We start from the raw sequence: 21,249 nt of genomic DNA, 5'->3' as shown, positions 1-21,249 counted from the left end.
TCACTATAATTCATTTACAAACATTTACAAAACACAAAAGACATTTTTTTGTAAAATTACAAAATATATTATTTAATAAAAGCAACATCCTTCACACACAGCCACAACTAAAAACCTACCTGTTTCATCTTAGTTCCCGCCATTGAAGCACTGGTGTCAATAATGAAGACGATATTCTTGGGAACAGCTGGGAGATCTTTTGGTGCAAAGTAGTGCACAAAGAATCCATTTAACACCTAAAAAAAGCAATATAATGCCACATATCATGCTCAAACATATATAAGATAAACAATGAAGGCAGAATCCCAGTTTTATTCTTGATTATTATGAACAATTTGCAAACAAAATGCTTTTCTACATGTGCAGTGAGAGATGAGTGAATATACAATAAATTGGAAATATTAAAAAAGCTGATTTAGCCTGCTATGTTCTGAAAATGTTTTACAGCTGAGGCTTTGTGTTATGCTGAACCCCTCAAGTTCAGGGGTGGACAAAATAATGGAAACACAACATAAAATAGGTCTTTATTGGTGAAGTAACCGACTGCCAATGCAGCTGGGAAGATGAATCATGTTAGTTTGACTGCCAGTTAGCACAATGCGTCAGCTATACACCGATCAGTCACAACCTTAAAACCACTGACAGGTGAAGTGAAAGTCATATTATCTCATTATAATGGCACCTATCTAGAGGTGGGATATATTAGGCAGTAAGTGAACAGTCATTTCTTGACAGTGAGTGTTAGAAGCAGCAAAATGGGCAAGTATAAGAATCTGAGGGACCTTGACAAGGGCCAAATTGTGATGGCTAGGTCAACTAGGTCAGAGCATCTCCAAAACAACAGGTCTTGTGGGGTATTCCCAGCATGCAGTGCTTAGTACCTGCCAAAAAGGACAACTGATAAACTGGCGACAGGGTCATGGCCACCCAAGGCTCATTGATATGCATGGGGAGTGAAAACTATATGATCCCACAGAAGAGCTAGCATACCACAAATTGCTGAAAAACTTAGTGCTGGCCAAGAGTGCATCACAGCTTTCTGGTATGTGGCTAAGTAGTCCCAGTTAGAGTGCCTGTGCTGACCCCTGTATACCACCAAAAGTGTCTAAAATGGACATGGAAGTATCAGAATTGGACCATGGAGCCACTGAAGAAGGTGGCCTGGTCTTATGAATCATGTTTTATTTTTTTAGATCATATGGACAGCCAGGTGCGTGCGCATTATTTACCTGGGAAAGAGATGTCAGCTTGATGCAATACGGGAAGAAGGCAAGCCGGCGGTGGTAGTGTGAGTGTGATGCTCTGGGCAATGTTCTGCTGGGAAACCTTGGGTTCTGTCTTTCAGGTGGATGTTACTTTGACATGTACCACCCACCCCTTCATGGCGATGGTATTCCCTGATGGCATTATTCAATATCCTTCTACCTAGCTATACAAAATGTAATTAAAGCAGGAATGCTTTATGGAAAATAGAAAATAAAATCTTGTTTGTCAAAGCTGCACATTTTTTTTTTTATTTTGGCATATAAAGCAATAGAAGCTGATCCTAAAATCCATTTTTCAGTTTGGCCTATGACAGCTTTTTATGATCACTTGAGTGGTTTAAAGTTTGTTTTACTATAATTTTTTTTTCTTTCTAAAGGAATTGATTCAACTAACAAATGTATTTAATAGCAGAACAATTAGGGCTCCAGCATTAGTGCAAGTAGGAGCTCCTTTATAATGGATTATGAGATCCACTTATTATTTCTGTAAGGTTTTTAGTATGAAAACATATATTTGCAAAATAATCTAGTTCATATAAATGTTAATAACTTTCTGATGAAACCTTTCACTTTCAGAATCCCCATAAAAAGCTGTTGCTAATGCTTCTTAGGTAACTGTTTCTTTATAATAGATGTTTGTTAAAGTTTAAGCTCTGAGTAACAGGCTGGAGCAGATACAGATCTATACAGTACAGAATGTGTAATCAACATAGGCACTCCTTTGCTTCCGTTTTCTGGCTCTGTTTTGTAAGCTATTTAGACAGAAAAACCCCAGGAGGCATTTTTGCAGACTAGCTCCAGATATCATTACTTTTTAAATCTTTGTCTACAAAAGTAGGTTTGCCTTGTGGAGGATGGAGGAAGAATAGTAAAACCTCAAATTATGGTTGAGCATGCCTGGAAATGTGCGACAGAGTTTTTTTTTCTTATAGATAGATAGATAGATAGATAGAGAGAGAACAAACCATTGGATTTTAACTATATGTTCAATAGTTTAGGTCACTTTGTGCACCTACAACAGTTGTTGGACAATCGTGGTAGAAAAGAGAAGCTCAAGTCCCAGGACAAAACATTTAATTAACAGGTCCCTGTCATTACCTATGGATATCACCTCCAGGTTGGGCGTGTAAGAATGAGATTACAGGTACTGTATAAGAGAAAAAACTTCAATTATTTTCACATTGCTGCTGCTCCATGACAGAGGCGACATCACAGGAAGACCTTGGAGAAGAACATTCTCTGGGTGTTACATGGCTTTCTGTTGAGTCCAGTTTAAGAATGTGACCATACTTCAGAAGCCTCGAGAATGGGTGCATGAGGCACATGACACTTTGAGGAGAGCCAGGAGCAGGCTCAGAACTTGCTGGAATTATTAATCCTATAGTTAGCACAGGATTATTTGGAAATATACCAGGATAAACTGAAGAATATAGTTAGTAATTTGTGAACTTGACTGGCCAACTTAACCTGTTTCTGCCGTGTCCGTCAACAGGAGACACACACTGAGAGCCAGGGAGTGAACCATCTAAAAACCATATATGTGTGCACCGACAATCAACAGCCCAGTTTATCTAATGAGTCATAACAGTTAATAATTATATCAAGATACTAAATAATGCTAAAAAGAAATTGGATTACTATAAACTGTAATGCAAGGATCTTCACAAATTCCATTTTTCTTAAACAAATGGATTTAATACTAAATCATGATTTCACCTTGGTTTCATGTTTTATATGCCTCATCTCTATCTACCATATTTTTAATTCAGTATTCAATTTGTCAAAAGCAGAATGTACAAATATATTAAATAAAGTGAATGTCACAATAGAAGAAAGAAATGGACTGCAACCTCAACAAACTTTTTAAAGTATGTAAGCACTACATAAGTCTTAACACATTAAAGTTTTGCATACGTTCAGTATAGTATTTACACATATAGTGGTCTGAAAAACTATTTGCCACCTTCCTGATTTCTTATTCTTTTGCATGTTTGTCACACAAAATGTTTCTGATCATCAAACACATTTAACCATTAGTCAAATATAAACCTTCAGTGCTTTGGTGCTTTTTCTCCCTAAATAATAAAAACCATCATTTAAAAACTGCATTTTGTGTTTACTTGTGTTATATTTGACTAATGGTTAAATGTGTTTGATGATCAGAAACATTTTGTGTGACAAACATGCAAAAGAATAAGAAATCAGGAAGAGGGCAAATAGTTTTTCACACCACTGTAAATAAAGCTATATTTGGTAGTTGTGTTTAAATCACAGTTTGGAAGTCTGAATGTTTTATCCTTTCAAATTTGCATTTACCATGAACTTCAGTTGGATAAATCATGCGATGAAAGTAGGAGAATGTTACAAAAATTACAAACATTTGCACTCAGAACTAAGCAGCCCATTAGAAAGTCTGGTATTTATGAAAGAAGATTAAAATTTTCTTTAGATTACCTGAATCTGTCCTACTCCTAACTCTCTTTCCACATCATAACGTATAATGAAATCACCCAGAATGCCATTGCGTGCTATCTTGGCCTGCTGTACAATGTTAGGACTGAAGGTAATTCTACAGGTGGTCTTATCCTGCTTGATAGTAGTTGATGGTGGAATTGTGACCTGGTCTGGAAAAAACAGAATAGCAAGCAAAGCTCAGTAAAAATATACAATGCGCAAAGCAAATAGTATGCATTTTCATGGAACTACAATCTGTTTATATAAAATAAAAGCACAAGCTAAGAAGATGTTTTCAAATAAATAGTGTTAAATCTGGAAAGTTTTAAGTACAAATTAAAGAGTCATCCAGGTAAGACAATTAGGTAACACAAAGCATTCATCTTTCTGACAGGACGGCCTAGTGTCTCTGTAGCAGTTCACAGGTGATGTTAAATAATAAGAAGTCTTTAAAATTAAAGGCTTATTACAAAAGTTGTAAATTACAGACCTGAAACCCCTAAAACTCTACCATGTAATTAGAATTTGTTTTATAGCTTTTAGATTATACATAATATAAAAGTACTCGCTAAGATCAAGCCCTTATGCTAAGCATGAAAAATAACATAAAGAAATGCCAATTCAACTCAAAATATTCAATTATTAAATTATCATCTTCACCAGCTAAGCAGGGGCTGTTGGGGTTGAGTCCATCAATGCAAAAAAACAACAACAACCCTGCAGAGGCCACATTTTGAAATCAGTGTACAACAGCTGCCAAGTTGTCACTATGGGTGTGCTCTACAGTGGAAAACAGGCGTGTTAAGATGCACAGTTTGACAACAGTAGAGAAAAGGATTCATCTCCAAGATAAAATGCATAGCTCTTGGATTATGGACTTGGTGAGGAAGAAATCAACTGAGCCTGAAAGGACAATTGTGTATACATAGCACAAGTGAATAAATACAAATAGAAAAATGTTCAAATCCTGCGATTATTTTGTATGCAGTCAATTAGCTTTTCTGGTAGTAGAAGCTGGGAACAATATACAGTACAGAAATTCAGGAAATAATAACAGCAAAATAATTTTTGTTTTTTTTTTAAAGAATCATCAGAGCAGAATTAAACATTTTAAATATATATGTCATATTTCTAGGTTGTGAACTTAATTAATTTTAAAAGCCAAATCAAAACTGAAAACAAATATATGATGAAATGAATAACAAAATTACTGATTTTCTCTTTATTAAAGTTTTTTTTTCATATTCAGCATCCACATGTACAAAATATGAGAGTGTCTTTGCTTTTAATCTACCTGTGGGTATGCCCATGAGGTAAAAAAACAAATCAAGCTCTTTGATTGAAATCATCGTGGTATCAGAGGATTAATTGAATAACCATTAATGAAAATGTCCTTCTTTCACCTTTCATATACTGCATGTCCCAGAATGAATGCGGATTAACCCGCTTGTACTTTCACTTTATGCTCAATTCAGAAGGCCTGGAAAGTGCTACACCGAGAGAGAAAAACTACAGTAGCTTGAAGCATGGAAAATATTTTGCTCAAACATGCCATAAACAATAGTTTAATGCCCTGATGGAGCAGCTGGGATATTTAGGCTGGATATTGCATTATCTAATATTACAAATGTTTCATTTTTTTAATAAAAAGCACAAAATCAATGATAACCAAAATCTATTAAATCATGAAAGTTTTAGTATGCAAAAAAAAATCCAGAGCATACACAATACATATGTGCTGTGTACAATGTGAAGACAGTCTCCTTTATGCCCAGAAACATATTCATGGCAGTCCATTACAAAGACATATTCTGTGAGTAGAAATATGGAGGCTGTTGTTATTCATCTGACTGAATGTTTATGTTTAATCCTTTATATGTTAAATAACAGATAAGTAAACCCTACGTGTTTTTCTTATTGTATAATCAAATGATGAAACTGTTTTAATGTTGTGCAGACACTGCGCACACAACAATCGAAACAAACAATGACTCAATGTTTTCATCACTTTTAAAAACATTTAATTGCTTAATATGAAGAATATGTAGGCAAACTTGTTTTCCACTCTCTAAAAATTCACTGACAATAGTTGTTTGCTGTTGTCATTGCCTTAATAATATGTGTCTGGGGTTTAAATAATGTTGAATTTCAGCTCTGCATGCTTTTGTTTTTAGCCAAGTAGAGTAGTGTAGTGTTTGCCTAATAGGACTGCATAAGAAAGTCACAAATTGGCTCCAGCTAGTTCAGGATGCAGCGGCAAGAATTGTAACCAGTAAAAGGAAATCTGGGTATGTTCATCCATCCATTATCCAACCCGCTATATCCTAACTACAGGGTCACGGGGGTTTGCTGGAGCCAATCACAGCCAACACAGGGCGCAAGGCAGGAAACAAACCCCGGGCAGGGCGCCAGCCCACTGCAGTCTGGGTATGTCCCACCAGTTATACTGGTTACCTGTGTCCTTTAGAATTTCAAATACTTGGTATAAAAGGCTCTGAATAATCTTGAGCCTTCTTATATTTTGAAGTACCAGTCTTTTTATACTCCCAGGCAAAGTGTTAGATCCCCAGACACCGCATTGCTTATTTTTAAAAGAGCTAAGTGTAAATGAAGTGGTGACACAGCCTTTTGCTGTTCCAGTGGAATATAATAAGTATTGCAAGATCATATACTGTACTTCATAGATTTCAAGTCATTCGTAATCTCTGGTATTGTCTGTTTTCTCTTCTGGTTTTCTGTAATCTGAATAAACTACACCGCAGCCACCTGCAATTTTTAGAAGAAACGTGGATGATGTGATTCCTGATTCCTGACAAAACCCAATGTGTCAAATCTTCTAGGACAGTGCATAATAATGAACACTTATTTTTTTAGAATGCTCAGTAGGGACTGGGCAGACTTTTGGCCTTGGAACTCCTGCAGATATTTTGTACTTTCTCCAGCAGCTGCAGTTTTTATTTTCTTGTGTACAAAGTATAGGGAAAGTATTGTAATCATCCAAAGATTCGATGTTGAGATTTTGATGAATCTCGACATTTTAGACATCCCTGACTTTCTCATATACAAAGTGTAGGGAAAGTTTTGGAATCCTTCAAAAATTCCATTTCGAGATTTTGATGAATATCGACGTTTTAGACCTCCCTGAATCCAAAAATACAGTTTTTGGAATTATGTCTGTGTGTGTGTGTGTGTAAACACAATAATTTGAGTACGCTTTCACTTAGGTCAACCAAAATTTGCATACAAGTATTAGATGCAAAACGTTGATTTCTATCAACTTTTGTGCTAATTCCGTTAACCGGAAATGACTGACTCAGGTAACGCCGCAAGTGGCAGCCTTTCCAGCAGCTTCGTGTACCTTTCTTCTACCTTTTTTCTCTATTTTACTGATCACTCCTATCACTTTCTTTTATGTGGACTCATTTTTTGGAAACTTTTTACTACTTGGACATGGATTTTTACACGCCAAGACTCGTCTATTCAAGTAGTCAACTTCAAGCGCCGAGAACAAATGTCCGCGCCTGTCTGGTTCTCTATTTGTGAATTTCCCCTTGGGATTAATAAAGTATCTATCTATCTATCTATCTATCTATCTATCTATCTATCTATCTATCTATCTATCTATCTATCTATCTATCTATCTATCTACTGTACCTTTTATTCAACTTTACTTTTATAATAATCCATCCATCCATTTTCCAACCCGCTGAATCCGAACACAGGGTCATGGGGGTCTGCTGGAGCCAATCCCAGCCAACACAGGGCACAAGGCAGGAACCAATCCTGGGCAGGGTGCCAACCCACTGCAGTTTTATAATAATTGTTCAATATATTATTAATTTGATTTGTTGTTGTTGGTTCTTTAATGTACATAATATAAAAATATAATCATTGTCTTGCAGTTTACTCCTCAAATATCCATCCCCATATCTAAGTATGCGAGAAAGTCGAGGGGAGAGCACTCCCAAATTTTTTATTTTACAGTCCTACCCAGCAACCTGATAATGACTTTGAACATAAAAGAGATTTTAAATGATTTTAATGCAAATTTAATGACTATACTATTTATATTGCTTACTTGTTTAATTAATTTTAATATTAATGTATACATTATTAATATTGTATATTTTGTCATCCTTTGTAATTTGTTTTCCTTTGTATGAAAATGTGATATAGAATTAATTGTAGTTGTGCATGCAACAGTATACTAAATGTTTCCACCTTGATTTTAGACATAATGTTACAGTTTTAGCTGTAAATGTTAACAGTTCCCTAGAAATGGTAAAGTCCTCTTTATCTTGTGCACTGTTAATGGATTAATTGACACTTTATGTACTCAGGACTCTACTCTGTTGAGCAGCATTATTAACAGATGTTCTATTGATTTTTTTTAATCCAAAATAACACATTTTCTCTCTATACCCTACTATTAGGAGATGTTCACTTTTATGTAGATGCCATATAACTGGTTATCAATCTAGTGTTTCTCCTATTGTGTCTTTGATCTACTTTTTCAGTGACTTATAACTAGGAATTACTGACTATTACTTGATCATTGAAAATAACATTATTTATAGAGAAAATTCTCTAAACTGTAAAAAAATGTACAACTTTACACTTGGAGGGTTGAATTTTACTTTTTGTCTTTGAAAATCACCTGTCTGTTAGAACTTTCATTATTGTACTATAGTACTAGGGTGTTGTACCGTGTTAACCATTATGAATGTAGAGAAAAGTCAAGCAAAATGACAAATTTTATTGGCTAACTAAAAAGATTACAATATGCAATCTTTTGAGGCAACTCAGGCCCCTTCTTCAGGCAAGATGTAATCAAAGCTTGCATATTGTAATCTTTTTAGTTAGCCAATAAAAGGTGTCATTTTGCTTGGCTTTTCTCTACATTATTGTACTATACAGGTATAACACATGCTTTTCCAATTACAAATAGGAAAATTCTTCATCACTCATAATATAGAAAAGACCATTTATGCCTCTTTTTCACTCAAAGGAGTGCACAAGGCAGTGGATTGGATCCCAGTTCCCTGAGAAGTTCATAATTATTTTTTTTAGCTGATCCATTTATCCAAACAGCTTACAACATTTGAAATATAATTGGAGCATAGGCAGGCGAAAAGTGATCACATAGTGTGAGCAGCAGAATTCAAACCCACAACCTCAGGGTTTGAGGTCCAAAGCCTTTAACCACTATGCTAAACTGCCTTGTTTGGTGGATGGCAACCTTAATAGGAACCTTACTTAGACCATATTTATTGCTGGAAATAATTAAACAGCTTGTACCTCCTCTTATGCCATATTGAAATTTTCAAGAATAGTAAGCATTATAATAATGTTAAATTTCTGGAATAATCAGCACACATGATAAACAGGAAAAACATTCTCATAATACTTGACCAATGAATGATGTGGAGATGCAGATCTTCAATGTAGTGCAGTATTTTGGTAATGTGTTTACTGTTTATAATGTGTGCTGATTATTTAGAAGATTATCATTTTAGCAAAAAAATGTGTGCGTTTTGAATGTTGTTAACAAATCACTGGATAATTGACATGTGGATTATACGACATGAGTTTTGTGATTTTTTTTGCTTTTTTCCATTGATATTTGTCTTATTGTTTGCCAGTGTATTGGTCATCATTGGTATGTATTGTGTCATATTTTTTTTTTCTTTCAGTTCTGCATGAAAACTTCAAATTAATTTTTTTCTTGGCCATCACTACAAACTGCATGTGGTAAGTAACACACTAAAAAAATCACTTTTAGGTGGAGTAATAAATATACAAAAAAACAATGGTGACATAGAAATCTTTCTTACTGTTGGGTTTTGTTGTGGCTCCTAAGCCATTATTTCTTGCATTCCGCAATGGAGGCACTTCAAGGTACGTTATCTCAGAAAGCTCCAAAATGTTAACATCTACTAACAGTTTGCTAACTAGCTGCAGTGGACGAATGCTCGTTACAAGTTCATATTTTCCCAGGCGTCTCTGTAGAAGTTCCTCATAGATCAAAAGAAATGTCGCCTTGTTCTTCCCTGGGATGTTAACCGCCATTCGAAATGTCTCCATTTCATTTTCACTAGACATAAAAAAGAAAAAGAAGAAGAAATGTCCAAAGTATTTGTTGTTACTGTCAACTAGATACATCGACAAAAGCTCTTTAGGTATTAGTATGATTCATAAAGAGATAAAGTAAATTGGCAGTGTTAAATTTACACTTTAATTATCTTAAGTCTTGAAATAGTTTTTCAATATAAAAAACTTATCAACTGTTCATTTAAAATGACATTTTTTGTGTGAATAAATATAAGCTCATGATGTAAAGGGTATGGAAAATAAGAAACACTGAATTACATTTTGGACATCCAATAGAACAAGAAAATCAAATTTTTAATTTCCCAAGAACTGATAATAAGGGAGAAGAATTTTTGTAGCATTGACAATACCAAAAGATTTTTTCTAGATCATAAATATTATTAACAAATATTAAAATTTGTACATCAGCATAAGAAATGAGTTCTGTTTCACATTACAGGTAATGTGAAACCACTACCCCAAAATGGCAAGGCTCGTAGATAAAACAAAATGGTGTAAAAGAAAATACAAAACATAACCAGAACTGTTATGATGAGAGATTTGAACAATGTATTGCCTTTATTCTTGGGAGTTTTATAATAATCTGTATGTTCTGACAATTAGGGATTTCAAATTTGTACTCAGGTCATGCTGCAATGGCATTTTGTTTTTCACTGAGTGCCATCATGTTAGAGTTTAGTTGTTGATTAAGTTGTTTCCATGGCAAATTACCAGAATTCCTCATTGATTGCTCGCTGGTGACATCATCATCATTGGGATAAAGTTTTTGACCCGGGCAGTTTTGCGTTATTCGAGTTTATACACAAATCCGAGTTCTTAGCAACTAACTAAACTTAAATTTTGCTTTTCTGGGTACCAATCCATGATCTGATACTGATTTGGCTCAACATCTGTTTGATCTGACTTTCGGTTTTGACCTCAGCTTGTTTATTGACTTACATGTCTCCTGGTCATTTTCATCTCTTTTACTGTCTCTTTTTGAGTCAGTATAATAACAAAATTAAACATCAGATTGATAATAACAGAAATAATCACAAAATCAGAATCTTCAATATTAAAAATTATGAAGTAACTCTGTATTCCTCAAAAAAAGCATTCTGAGAAATACATTTCTTAAAAAAATAACAGTACCCCCATTTACTTTTTAAAATGTATTAATGTCTGTACTTCACAACATGCAATGATCATATTAGTGTATTAGACGATAGATAGAATAAAATATTAACGATTATTGTGATTGGCAGAGGGCTGCTATTGCATATAATATTTACATGCATATCCACAATATAATGGCATGTTCAACAGTATAAAATGACCGCTTTTAAGACATGCTGTATGTAACACTTAGTAAGCTGCTTAAATAGATAGATAGATAGATAGATAGATAGATAGATAGATAGATAGATAGATAGATAGATAGATAGATAGATAGATAGATAGATAGATAGATAGATAGATAGATAGATAGATAGATAGATAGATAGAACTTTATTTGTTCCCAGGGGAAATTTAATTTTGCAGAAGTTCATAAAATAAATAAATAAAAACACATGCTATGGTCTAAACACAGGCCAGAATAACTAAAAAGAAAGAAAACTAAAATTAGCTATACCGTTGCCTAAATAGAATACTGTAACTTAGGATATGAATACTATATCTTAAATAGACTAAAAGATACACACTCTAAAAACCATACCACCTTGTACTTTTGAGCAGTGTCACCTTTAAGGAAATATATATTGTTCCTTGCTGGATAGCAGGACAAGCTAACTAACTAGGTATAGCGGTAGTAATGCTCTCTTCAACAGCAGTGAAAAATTCAGTTTAAATTTCTTCTTTTAGGACATTTTAATGGTTCTATTTCATTTTTTAAAGTAAAACCAAAATTTACAAGCAGAGAACCATGCTTTATTTTCTTAGCTTAGAACTGGAGACCAGCACTGTAGCTCATGGTACCTAAGAGCACTATCAGTAGAACCACATCTCTTTTAGAGTAAAGCAAGCTAAAATAAAAATAAGACCCCTAACAATGACTGTATTTTGAATTCACATTTGAGCCCAAAAGTAGACACTGAGTGATCTTTTTCACTTTAGCATGTTTTTAAAATCCATCCATCCATCCATTTTCCAACCCGCTGAATCCAAATACAGGGTCACGGGGGTCTGCTGGAGCCAATCCCAGCCAACACAGGGCACAAGGCAGGAACCAATCCTGGGCAGGGTGCCAACCCACCGCAGGACACACACAAACACACCAAGCACACACTAGGGCCAATTTAGAACCGCCAATCCACCTAACCGGCATGTCTTTGGACTGTGGGAGGAAACCGGAGCGCCCGGAGGAAACCCACGCAGACACGGGGAGAACATGCAAACTCCACACAGGGAGGACCCAGGAAGCAAACCCGGGTCTCCTAACTGCGAGGCAGCAGCGCTACCACTGCACCACCGTGCCGCCCCTGTTTTTAAAATGTATTACTGTATTTATGGATCTTCACAGTTTTGACTTTGACACTTTCTCAGGGTCTAAAAGGTTAATTAGAGGGTCCTGAACCTTGAGATACAGTCTCCAGATGCAGACCTGTTCAAAGCTTCCAGAATTAATAAAGTCAAAGAGAGAGGCACATACTTTAGCTATAGAGGCCCTACACTGGAATGGAACATCCAAGCCTATTTTAAAAATGCCACATTTGTCTTACCAATCAAAGCAGAAAAATTTTTAGTGTTCAATTACACATCATATTTTGCTTTAAATAAACATTTGTAAATATACACAGTGATCTGGCATAAAAATGTAAGTGTGATATAAAAAATATAGCAAATTCATTTGAAGTATTCCACAGATCAAAAGTACATCCATACATTTACTACATACAGTAAGTGCACACAGAACATCAGAATGTACAGTATTGTTAGGCTGACTTTCACAGACCTGCTTCTAGGTTACTGTATTCCCCAGATTTTCTACAGCACATTAAAATGGTGCTCATCACAAGGTCAAGGGTGCTTGGCATAGCATCTGTTCTTTTGTATGTTCAGACACATTCCTGGCATCCTTTTATGCAATGACGTCCAATAACTAAGAACTTCTTGATGGACATGTGGATGATGACAAAGCCCCTTACAAATTAATAAAAAGAGAGCCAGCTTGGAATTCAAAGGAGTCTTTTACTAAACTTCAACATACCTACTGCTTGCTTTAGTCGCATTCCTCAATTTCTTGGCTTCCTGGGTGGGATCAATGATTTTTTTTTCCTTTGCCTGTACTGTGCCAGGAACAACTCGTCCTGCAATAATCCTACAACACCAAAATGAAGTCAAGTAAAGAGCATCTATAAAGAGCTTTTTGTGCAGTTTTTTTTCTCACAGTATAGAAATTTTAAATCATTATCTTCATTAACAATATGCCCTTAAGTTTAAAAAAGACCACTTAAACAGTTATCTTTCTCAGCCTTCTTCCTCTATTTTCTTCCTTTTTCTACTGAACATTACATGGCAGCTTTAAGGACTGACTGGGTCTCTGTTGTGCATACTGTGAGTTATAGGAAATGTTCGGTGAAAATTCAAACTAGCTATAGATTTTCCAAAAATGGGGACTGGATGAATAAAAACTGACTTAATTCCCATCATGCTATAGTGATGATTGAGGCAGCTACAAAACAGTTCCAGAGAGCTGCAATAGAAAGCAGCCTGAGGCAAATGCAACTCTGTGTTGGCAGCATCTCAGCAGCAATGTCTACAACATTTACATGGGCACTCCTGATTTAGAAGCAAATGAATGTGCACAAATTCAAGAAAGCATGTAATAGCTACTTCTTACAAAACCACAGTTATTTGTTCCTGCTTCTGATTGTTACAGGTTTATGGAAAGCAACAATGGAGGTAATCAAATAAGACTATCATAAGTGAGAGTACAACTGCGAGTGAGAGGGTCATTAAAACAAAAAACCCACTTTGACACATTTATAGCAGCTAAACAAACTTACAAAACTCAAAAATATTCTTAGAAACACATTTACTTGTAACCAAAATGTTGGGTTGAAATGTACCGTAGTTGATAATCTCATATACTCACCTTACACCCCTTTGGGTGTGGTGAATTTGCTATTGTTTTAAAACAACTGTTTCAGTACTTTACAAACAATGAAAGAGAAAATGCATTTATACTGCCTTCCAATTCTAACTTGTGGCCTGTGAGAATGTCATATTTCTGTGTTATGCACAATACTCAATGAAATATTACTGATTGTCAACATTAAAACATTGTAAAAGCTCCATACTTTAGCAAAAACACTTGCCATTATAATTTATACATATAAAGGATAATTATGATGTGTTTCATATATAAATGTAAGATGTGTCCAGTAATCATACATACATATAATATATATTTTTGAAATTTTGCTGTCATACAAAGGGCTGTAACCTGGTAGCATTGACCACATGGCAGAAATGAACAATGAATGGGATGCCAGTCTATTATAAAGTATACTCACACCTACTTAATCTACAGCTGCCAATTCATCCAATACACGTCTTTAGGATGTTTTAAACACTGAAAAAAGCCTTTGTGGATAATGGAACAACATGCAAATTTCACATAGTCAAGATGGTATTTAAAAACAGTTCCTTGTAGGAATCAGGCATCAGTGCATTCTGCTGTTCAACCCTGAACAATAAGTGATTCAAAAGGAAATATGCCATGTATGCATATGGTAAAATCAATTATAAAAAAAATAATTTAAAAATAAAGAGAAAACTATTCCAGTGTATTCCATGTTGTTAAACTAAGGCCTTGTTCTTAATTACACCATAATTAACTACAATCTGTGATAGCCAAAAAAGCTCTGCCTTCATTTACTTACATGGTAAAGTTGGAGATGAAAGCTGAAGATGGAATCTGAACTTGGAAAACACCTTCCTTAGCAGCTGACACTCGGTTGATCATACTACATGAAACTGCAGTGAAAGCATATCGGGAAATAATTGTTGTTTTCACTGTGAAATCTGTAATGTGAGGTCTAGTCTCCTGGAAGGATCAAAAGAAACAAATTAGTAATGGGAATGTGCTGTGGTAGAGCATTTAATGGCACTGTTTTCAGTTGTAGGCAAGGGCTCATATGGACATAACATTCAACCATAACACCTGACAATGGATTACCACAATCGGCAATGGGAACAACAGAGAAATGTTCAGAAAAAGGAATATAACACAACAACACAACACTTTTGTATAGAGTATATGTTTATATATATGCACCCATCACACAATGAACCACCGGGATTGGGACCATAGTGCAGAAGGTGACACGTCAGTACCACTCTGGAACAGTGTGAGGTTTTTTTAGAGGCATAAACAGTATCTCACAAAAGTGAGTACACCCCTCACATTTTTGTAAATATTTTATTATATCTTTTCATGAGACAACACTGAAGATATGACACTTTGATACAATGTAATCAGTGTACGGCTTGTATACTGTAACAGTGTAAATTTGCTGTCCGCTCAAAATAACTCAACACACAGCCATTAATGTCTAAATTGCTGGCAACAAAAGTGAGTACACCCCTAAGTGAAAAATGTCCCAATTGTGCCCAATTAGCCATTTTCTCTCCCTGGTGTCATGTGACTCGTTAGTGTTACAAGGTCTCAGGTGTGAATGGGGAGCAGGTGTGTTAAATTTGGTGTTATCGCTCTCACACTCTCTCATACTGGTCACTGGATGTTCAACATGGCGCCTTATGGCAAAGAACTCTCTGAGGATCTGAAAAAAAAAAAAGAATTGTTGCTCTATATAAAGATAGCCGAGGCTATAAGAAGGTTGCCAACACCCTGAAACTGAGCTGCAGCACAGTGATGAAGACCATACAGTGGTTTAAAGGGACCGGTTCCACTCAGAACAGGCCTCGCCATGGTCGACCAAAGAAGATGAGTGCACGTGCTCAGCGTCATATCAAGAGGTTGTCTTTTGAAAATAGCCGTATGAGTGCTGCCAGCATTGCTGCAGAGGTTGAAGGATTGGGGGGTGAGCCTGTCAGTGCTCAGACCATATGCCGCACACTGCTTCAAATTGGTCTGCATGGCTGTCGTCCCAGAAGGAAGCCTCTTCTAAAGATGTGGGCACAAGAAAGCCCACAAACAGTTTGCTGAAGAAAAGCAGACTAAGGACATGGATTACTGGAACCATGTCCTGCGGTCTGATGAGACCAAGATAAACTTATTTGGTTCAGAAGCATGTCAAACGTGTATGGCAGCAACTAGGTGAGGAGTATAAAGTCAAGTGTGTCTTGCTTACAGTCAAGCATGGTGGTGGGAGTGTCATGGTTTGGGGCTGCATGAGTGCTGCCAACACTGGGGAGCTACAGTTCATTGAGGGAACCATGAATGCCAACATGTACTGTGACATACTGAAGCAGAGCATGATCCCCTCCCTTTGGAAACTGGGCCACAGGGCAGTATTCCGACATGACAATGACTCCAAACACACCTCCAAGACGACCACTGCCTTGCTAAATAAACTAAGGGTAAAGGTGCTGGACTGGCCAAGCATGTCTCCAGATCTAAACACTACTGAGCATCTGTGGGGCATCCTCAAATGGAAGGTGAAGGAGCGCAGGGTCTCTAACATCCACCAGCTCCGTGATGTCATCATGGAGAAGTGGAAGAGGATTCCAGTGGCAACCTGTGAAGCTCTAGTGAACTCCATGCCCTGGAGAGTTAAGGCAGTGCTGGAAAATAATGGTGACCACACAAAATATTGACACTCTGGGCAAATTTGGACATTTTTCACTTGGGGTGTGCTCACTTTTATTGCCAGTGGTTTAGACATTAATGGCTGCGTGTTGAGTTATTTTGAGGGGACAGCAAATTTACAATGTTATACAAGCTGTACACTGACTACTTTACATTTTATCAAAGTGTCATATCTTCAGTGTTGTCCCATGAAAAGATATAATAAAATATTTACAAAAATGTGAGTGGTGTACTGACTTCTGTGAGATATGTAGATACATACATACACACTGTATGCAGCATGTCAAATTGACCGTATTTAGATTTTAACATTCTGAATGGAGTGCTGCACTGATCAGTACTGCAGTCTTTCATTTCCAAAGGTTAAACACAAAGAACGCAGTCTTTGCCAGCTCAACTTTAACTTCTTAGTAATTCTGATACTGGCAGCCTAGCAAACCAAGCATACAACATTTCACGGGGGTTGAAGAGTATTTTTATGTCATGAGATAATGCACAATGTTAGGAAAAATAATTCCCAACTGGATTAAGCATGGCTCATGATGGATAAATGGATTTTAGTCTTTAGTCTAGCTTCATAGTGTATTCATGTATTCTTTTGTAAATAATTTAGTAATAATGCTCACACAATATGAAAATAAATTGAATACAATCTGGGAATCTTCCCAAGTTATTTAAAAATAAATCTTGAATGCCTAATAACTTTGTGCTTTGCAGAGACACGTTTCCAGAAAGTGGGTTGTTTTATGTCACAGCCTTTGCTAATTGTTTAAACCTTCCACAAATTCCCAAAAAACAGATAACAGAAGAGCAAGAGGCTTGAATAATGGTAGAAGAAATCACACTTGACTCTGATTTTAATTGCTGATTTAACTACTGGGAACAAACAAATATTATCTAACAGGAATGTAACAACCATCACCACAACAAGAATCTCAGGTCCAATTGTTATTAAAACAAATATGGATGAGTGTCTTACTGGCTCCTCGACTATGTCTGAACTGACTGGGCTCGAAAGAACCAGGATGACCGGATGAGGTCCAAGTCAGGAACCAGATGACAAACCAATGTGATAAGCAGATGACCCGTAGCAGGGTAGGTTAGCATCTCATGTATGACGCATTTCGATTGCTGTTTACAGAAATTATTCAAATAAATGATGTAGTTCTTGCAAATGTCCATCCTTAACCCTTTCTCTCTGTGAAAATAGAAAATTCTTGCAAGACGCTTCTCCAGCACAAACTACAAAACTGTGTAAATACATAAATATCAAAATACAGCATATATGTGGAAGGCACAAACACCAGTGCTATTCTGATTATTTATTGTTGCTTACAACATACACACAGATTGCTATCCACCTGGTACCAAACTGTGCCAGGCTGCTCTATCATTATAGGTTCATAATAAAACCATTTATTCTCTGCTTTCACTTTCAATTCATAACTTCATAGACAAAGCAACTCAACAGTAGATGCTTTACCAAAGAAACTGTAATAACTTGCATGAATATTTATTTTAACTAACTAAACAACTCAAGATATATAAGGTACATTTTTGATATGTGGCATCTTTTTTAAACTGCATTAACCAACATCTTTACCACTGAAGGTCAAATGGCATACAATACAAACAGAATAGCAATCATTTTATCTCTTTCTGTCTGGCTTGTATAACTGAGTGTGGGTGTATGATCATCAGTGTGTCCTGCACTGGGATGTGTCCCATGTGGCTGGGATAGGGTTTGGCTCCCCGAGACCCCTTGCTGAAATGAGCAGGTATGCAAAAGGACTGATCTTACCTTATTGAAATGGGCTTCTGCTTTTAATACGGATGTAGTCATTGTTGTGTGGTGGGTAAGGCACTAAACATAACACCACAAGGCTGCTGCTTCAGTTTCCATCTATGACTCAATGTCAACTGCCTACCCTCCAATTGCTCTTGTAGGCTGGATAAAACCATCACCCAAATATAATCAAATATATAACCTGAGTGTTCCCATCAATTCTCCAATTTAATCATCTCATGCTTGGGTGGATATTTTCTCAAGGCCAGACTTTCATACAAAATCCTCCAAGCACTGTGTGCTGGGTCAGATGTGATCAGTAGAACCTCTCAGGGTGAACAAATCCTATCCTTGACAAAGCAATACACAGTCCTTAGCTCTCCCTGGGAATACTGGGTGTGCCCTATGTGAAACACAGCCGCATATATGCACAGTTGCTTGAGAGTCTCACTGACTTGGACACCAACTCAAATACATCCATCAGTTGCCTGATCTCATAGTAACACGAAGGCAAATTAACGCATACATTCGCTCATTCACGATGACACACATTGCCTCAAAAACCTTCTCTTACTAGCACGATATAAGTATATTATAACTTTTAAATCAGATTGCCAATTAAAAAATATGTCAACATTGGTTTAGCACACTAGCCAAAACTGTTGTTTTTGTCCAGCTCCTACGATTCACCGTCAATTTCTGTTCAGATGGACAGCCGCCCGAGACGGACTCCTTACAAAATAAGAAGACTGTGATGCTGACATGTTGACGCATTGAAACATCGAGAAACCTAACTGACGTTGTCAACCCTAGTCAAGCAGGTTCTTGAACACACACATTCAGAAATCATTCAATACACTTGTTTGTAGCCGCTGACCGCCTGCGTGCGGTCCAGTCTGCAGGCTCCAGCGCGCACGTGACTCAAGAGTCTTCGAAGTATCAGGTCAGGTGTCGACTTACCAGCTTCTGAGAAGGGTTAACCTGCCTTGAAGATCGACGGTCAGCCTTAATAAAGGAGAAAAAACCATTAGTGGACATTTAGAAAGAAAGAAAGAAAGAAAGAAAGAAAGAAAGACTCACATCTTGTGCTTTCAAGTCCACTTTCTCCTCGATGGCATCATACTGCGGTGTTTCCAGATCCTGACCAGAGACGGACGCGCATAAACAGAGTAAGAAGTAAGCCGTTCGCATGGCTGCACTAGATGCAACTATTACATAGGTGCTGGATATTTCGATATGTTAATTTGTATATGTGTGAGTCTGGGGGGTAATGTAAACAGCACCTAAAGTCACCACAAAGAAAGAGCGTCTTTAAGCGGCTCCGTGCCGCCCGAGTGTGCAGCTGCTCTACGGAGGCTGAGAATTTTCTTCCAAGTGTCCGCCCACTTCTAAGGAGTCCGAGCATCGGCTTTGCCAGCGAGACAGGACTAGTAGCACATGCAATTAGACAAGCAGGTCCTAAAATGTTACGTGCAGTATTCTTTTACACGTCTATTTTTTTTTTACAATATATGTGCGTTAATTGCTATTGCTAAGCAGCTACAAAACTACATTGTACCGCAGGGCGATCCTTTTTCTTTACCTTAAATATTATGACAAAGTGAACCTATAGTATACTAGATTTATAGTAAATGTTTAATACATATTTTAACTTAACACTGTCCCGGATTGAATTAAGACTTTCTGTACTTTTTTGCAGTAAGTATACCTAAAGCATATTCGCTCCACAATGTATTAATTTCTATATACAGTACACGCATTCAGTTGGTTTTGTTTCAGTACACATCTTGGTAATGCTAAACACGTTACCCGCGTACATACTAGTATCCGTTAATTATTCGGTTGCATCAAATTATTAAGCGTTCGTTTGTATTTGCTTTTCTCAAAAAAACCTTGTGGCCACTATTAGTGATTTCGTCTTTTGAAAGTGATCTTTTTGAAGGAGTGCCAAATGTTATAAACGAAACTACTTATTCGTGGTATTGACCTTTCCTCAAACGGTTTCAAACGTACAGATGTAAATATACTCATTGCTAATTCTTTCATGGGTGAGGATCGAAGTGATAAAAAACGAGCATATCTAAATTTCATTTCTCGGCTAGTCTACAGGTGGATACCGAGAATAGATGTGACATGTAATCACTACAATGTGTTCTCGGTCAGCCCCCATCCAGAGAGTCTTTAGGACGTGCATAGTGGGCATCCTAATTAGATGTCCAAACTATGTCAGCAGTGCAGTGTAAAGACACTCACACGGGTTTGCACATCTGCACAGGGTAGCGCAACCAAGAGTAAGAGAATGGAAGCATGTCGTACCACGATAGTATAATATTGTATTGGTTCGTGGCAATGTATATGTTATAAACGTCATACTAAGATATTTTATGTTGGGATCAAGTGCAGCAAAAGTCTATCGCGGCAGCATCTGGGGTAATACTGAAACCAAATATGAACAGATCGCCATACTGGTGCACACACTCACATTGTACCATTTTACAATTTATTCAATGATAGTACAACAATATTCACAAATCCGCTCAATCCAGTCGAAGGTCGCGAGCGGTAGAGAGCCAATCCCAGTTGCATTGTGACCAAGATGGATAGCGCCTCGGACTTGTGCAGTGAATAACATTTTAGCAAAACTCAAGTTAATCACTCATTTTATCACAATCTCATAAACATTCCTGTTAAACTCATCAAGTACAACTGGCCTATTTCTTCGAGTCTGATGAGTATGAACAACGTGTATTCGAGGTAACGTCATCAAATAGATCTGGCGAGCAATGAACACGCTTTTAAAATTCATTGTGAAGTATGAACAACTTTCGCTGGTAACAAACTCGGCCACGGCAGCTGGCATCAAAGTGCTTCATTATCAC

General features: G+C 36.8%; 1 protein-coding gene across 2 annotated transcripts in view; it reads right to left on the bottom strand.

The window, feature by feature from the left end:
- Positions 1–19,772, bottom strand: part of itih5 (inter-alpha-trypsin inhibitor heavy chain 5) — a 65,366-nt gene extending 45,594 nt beyond the window's left edge. Inside the window, exons 1-7 of one of the 2 annotated variants that reach the window (XM_039761320.1) lie at positions 19,451–19,772; positions 19,331–19,375; positions 14,696–14,859; positions 13,018–13,128; positions 9,554–9,813; positions 3,720–3,889; positions 120–236 (exon numbers count right to left, since the gene is read on the bottom strand). In XM_039761320.1, the coding sequence (XP_039617254.1) occupies positions 120–236; positions 3,720–3,889; positions 9,554–9,813; positions 13,018–13,128; positions 14,696–14,859; positions 19,331–19,375; positions 19,451–19,561 (978 nt within the window). In that variant the 5' untranslated portion in view covers positions 19,562–19,772. The remainder of the gene's footprint in view (positions 1–119; positions 237–3,719; positions 3,890–9,553; positions 9,814–13,017; positions 13,129–14,695; positions 14,860–19,330; positions 19,376–19,450) is intronic. The other variant, XM_039761321.1, reaches the window with a different exon arrangement.
- Positions 19,773–21,249: the final 1,477 nt, after the last annotated feature.

The sequence above is a fragment of the Polypterus senegalus genome, chromosome 8 (genome assembly GCF_016835505.1).
Source record: "Polypterus senegalus isolate Bchr_013 chromosome 8, ASM1683550v1, whole genome shotgun sequence".
NCBI lineage: Eukaryota > Metazoa > Chordata > Cladistia > Polypteriformes > Polypteridae > Polypterus > Polypterus senegalus.
This window is presented reverse-complemented; position numbering and strand designations above follow the sequence as displayed.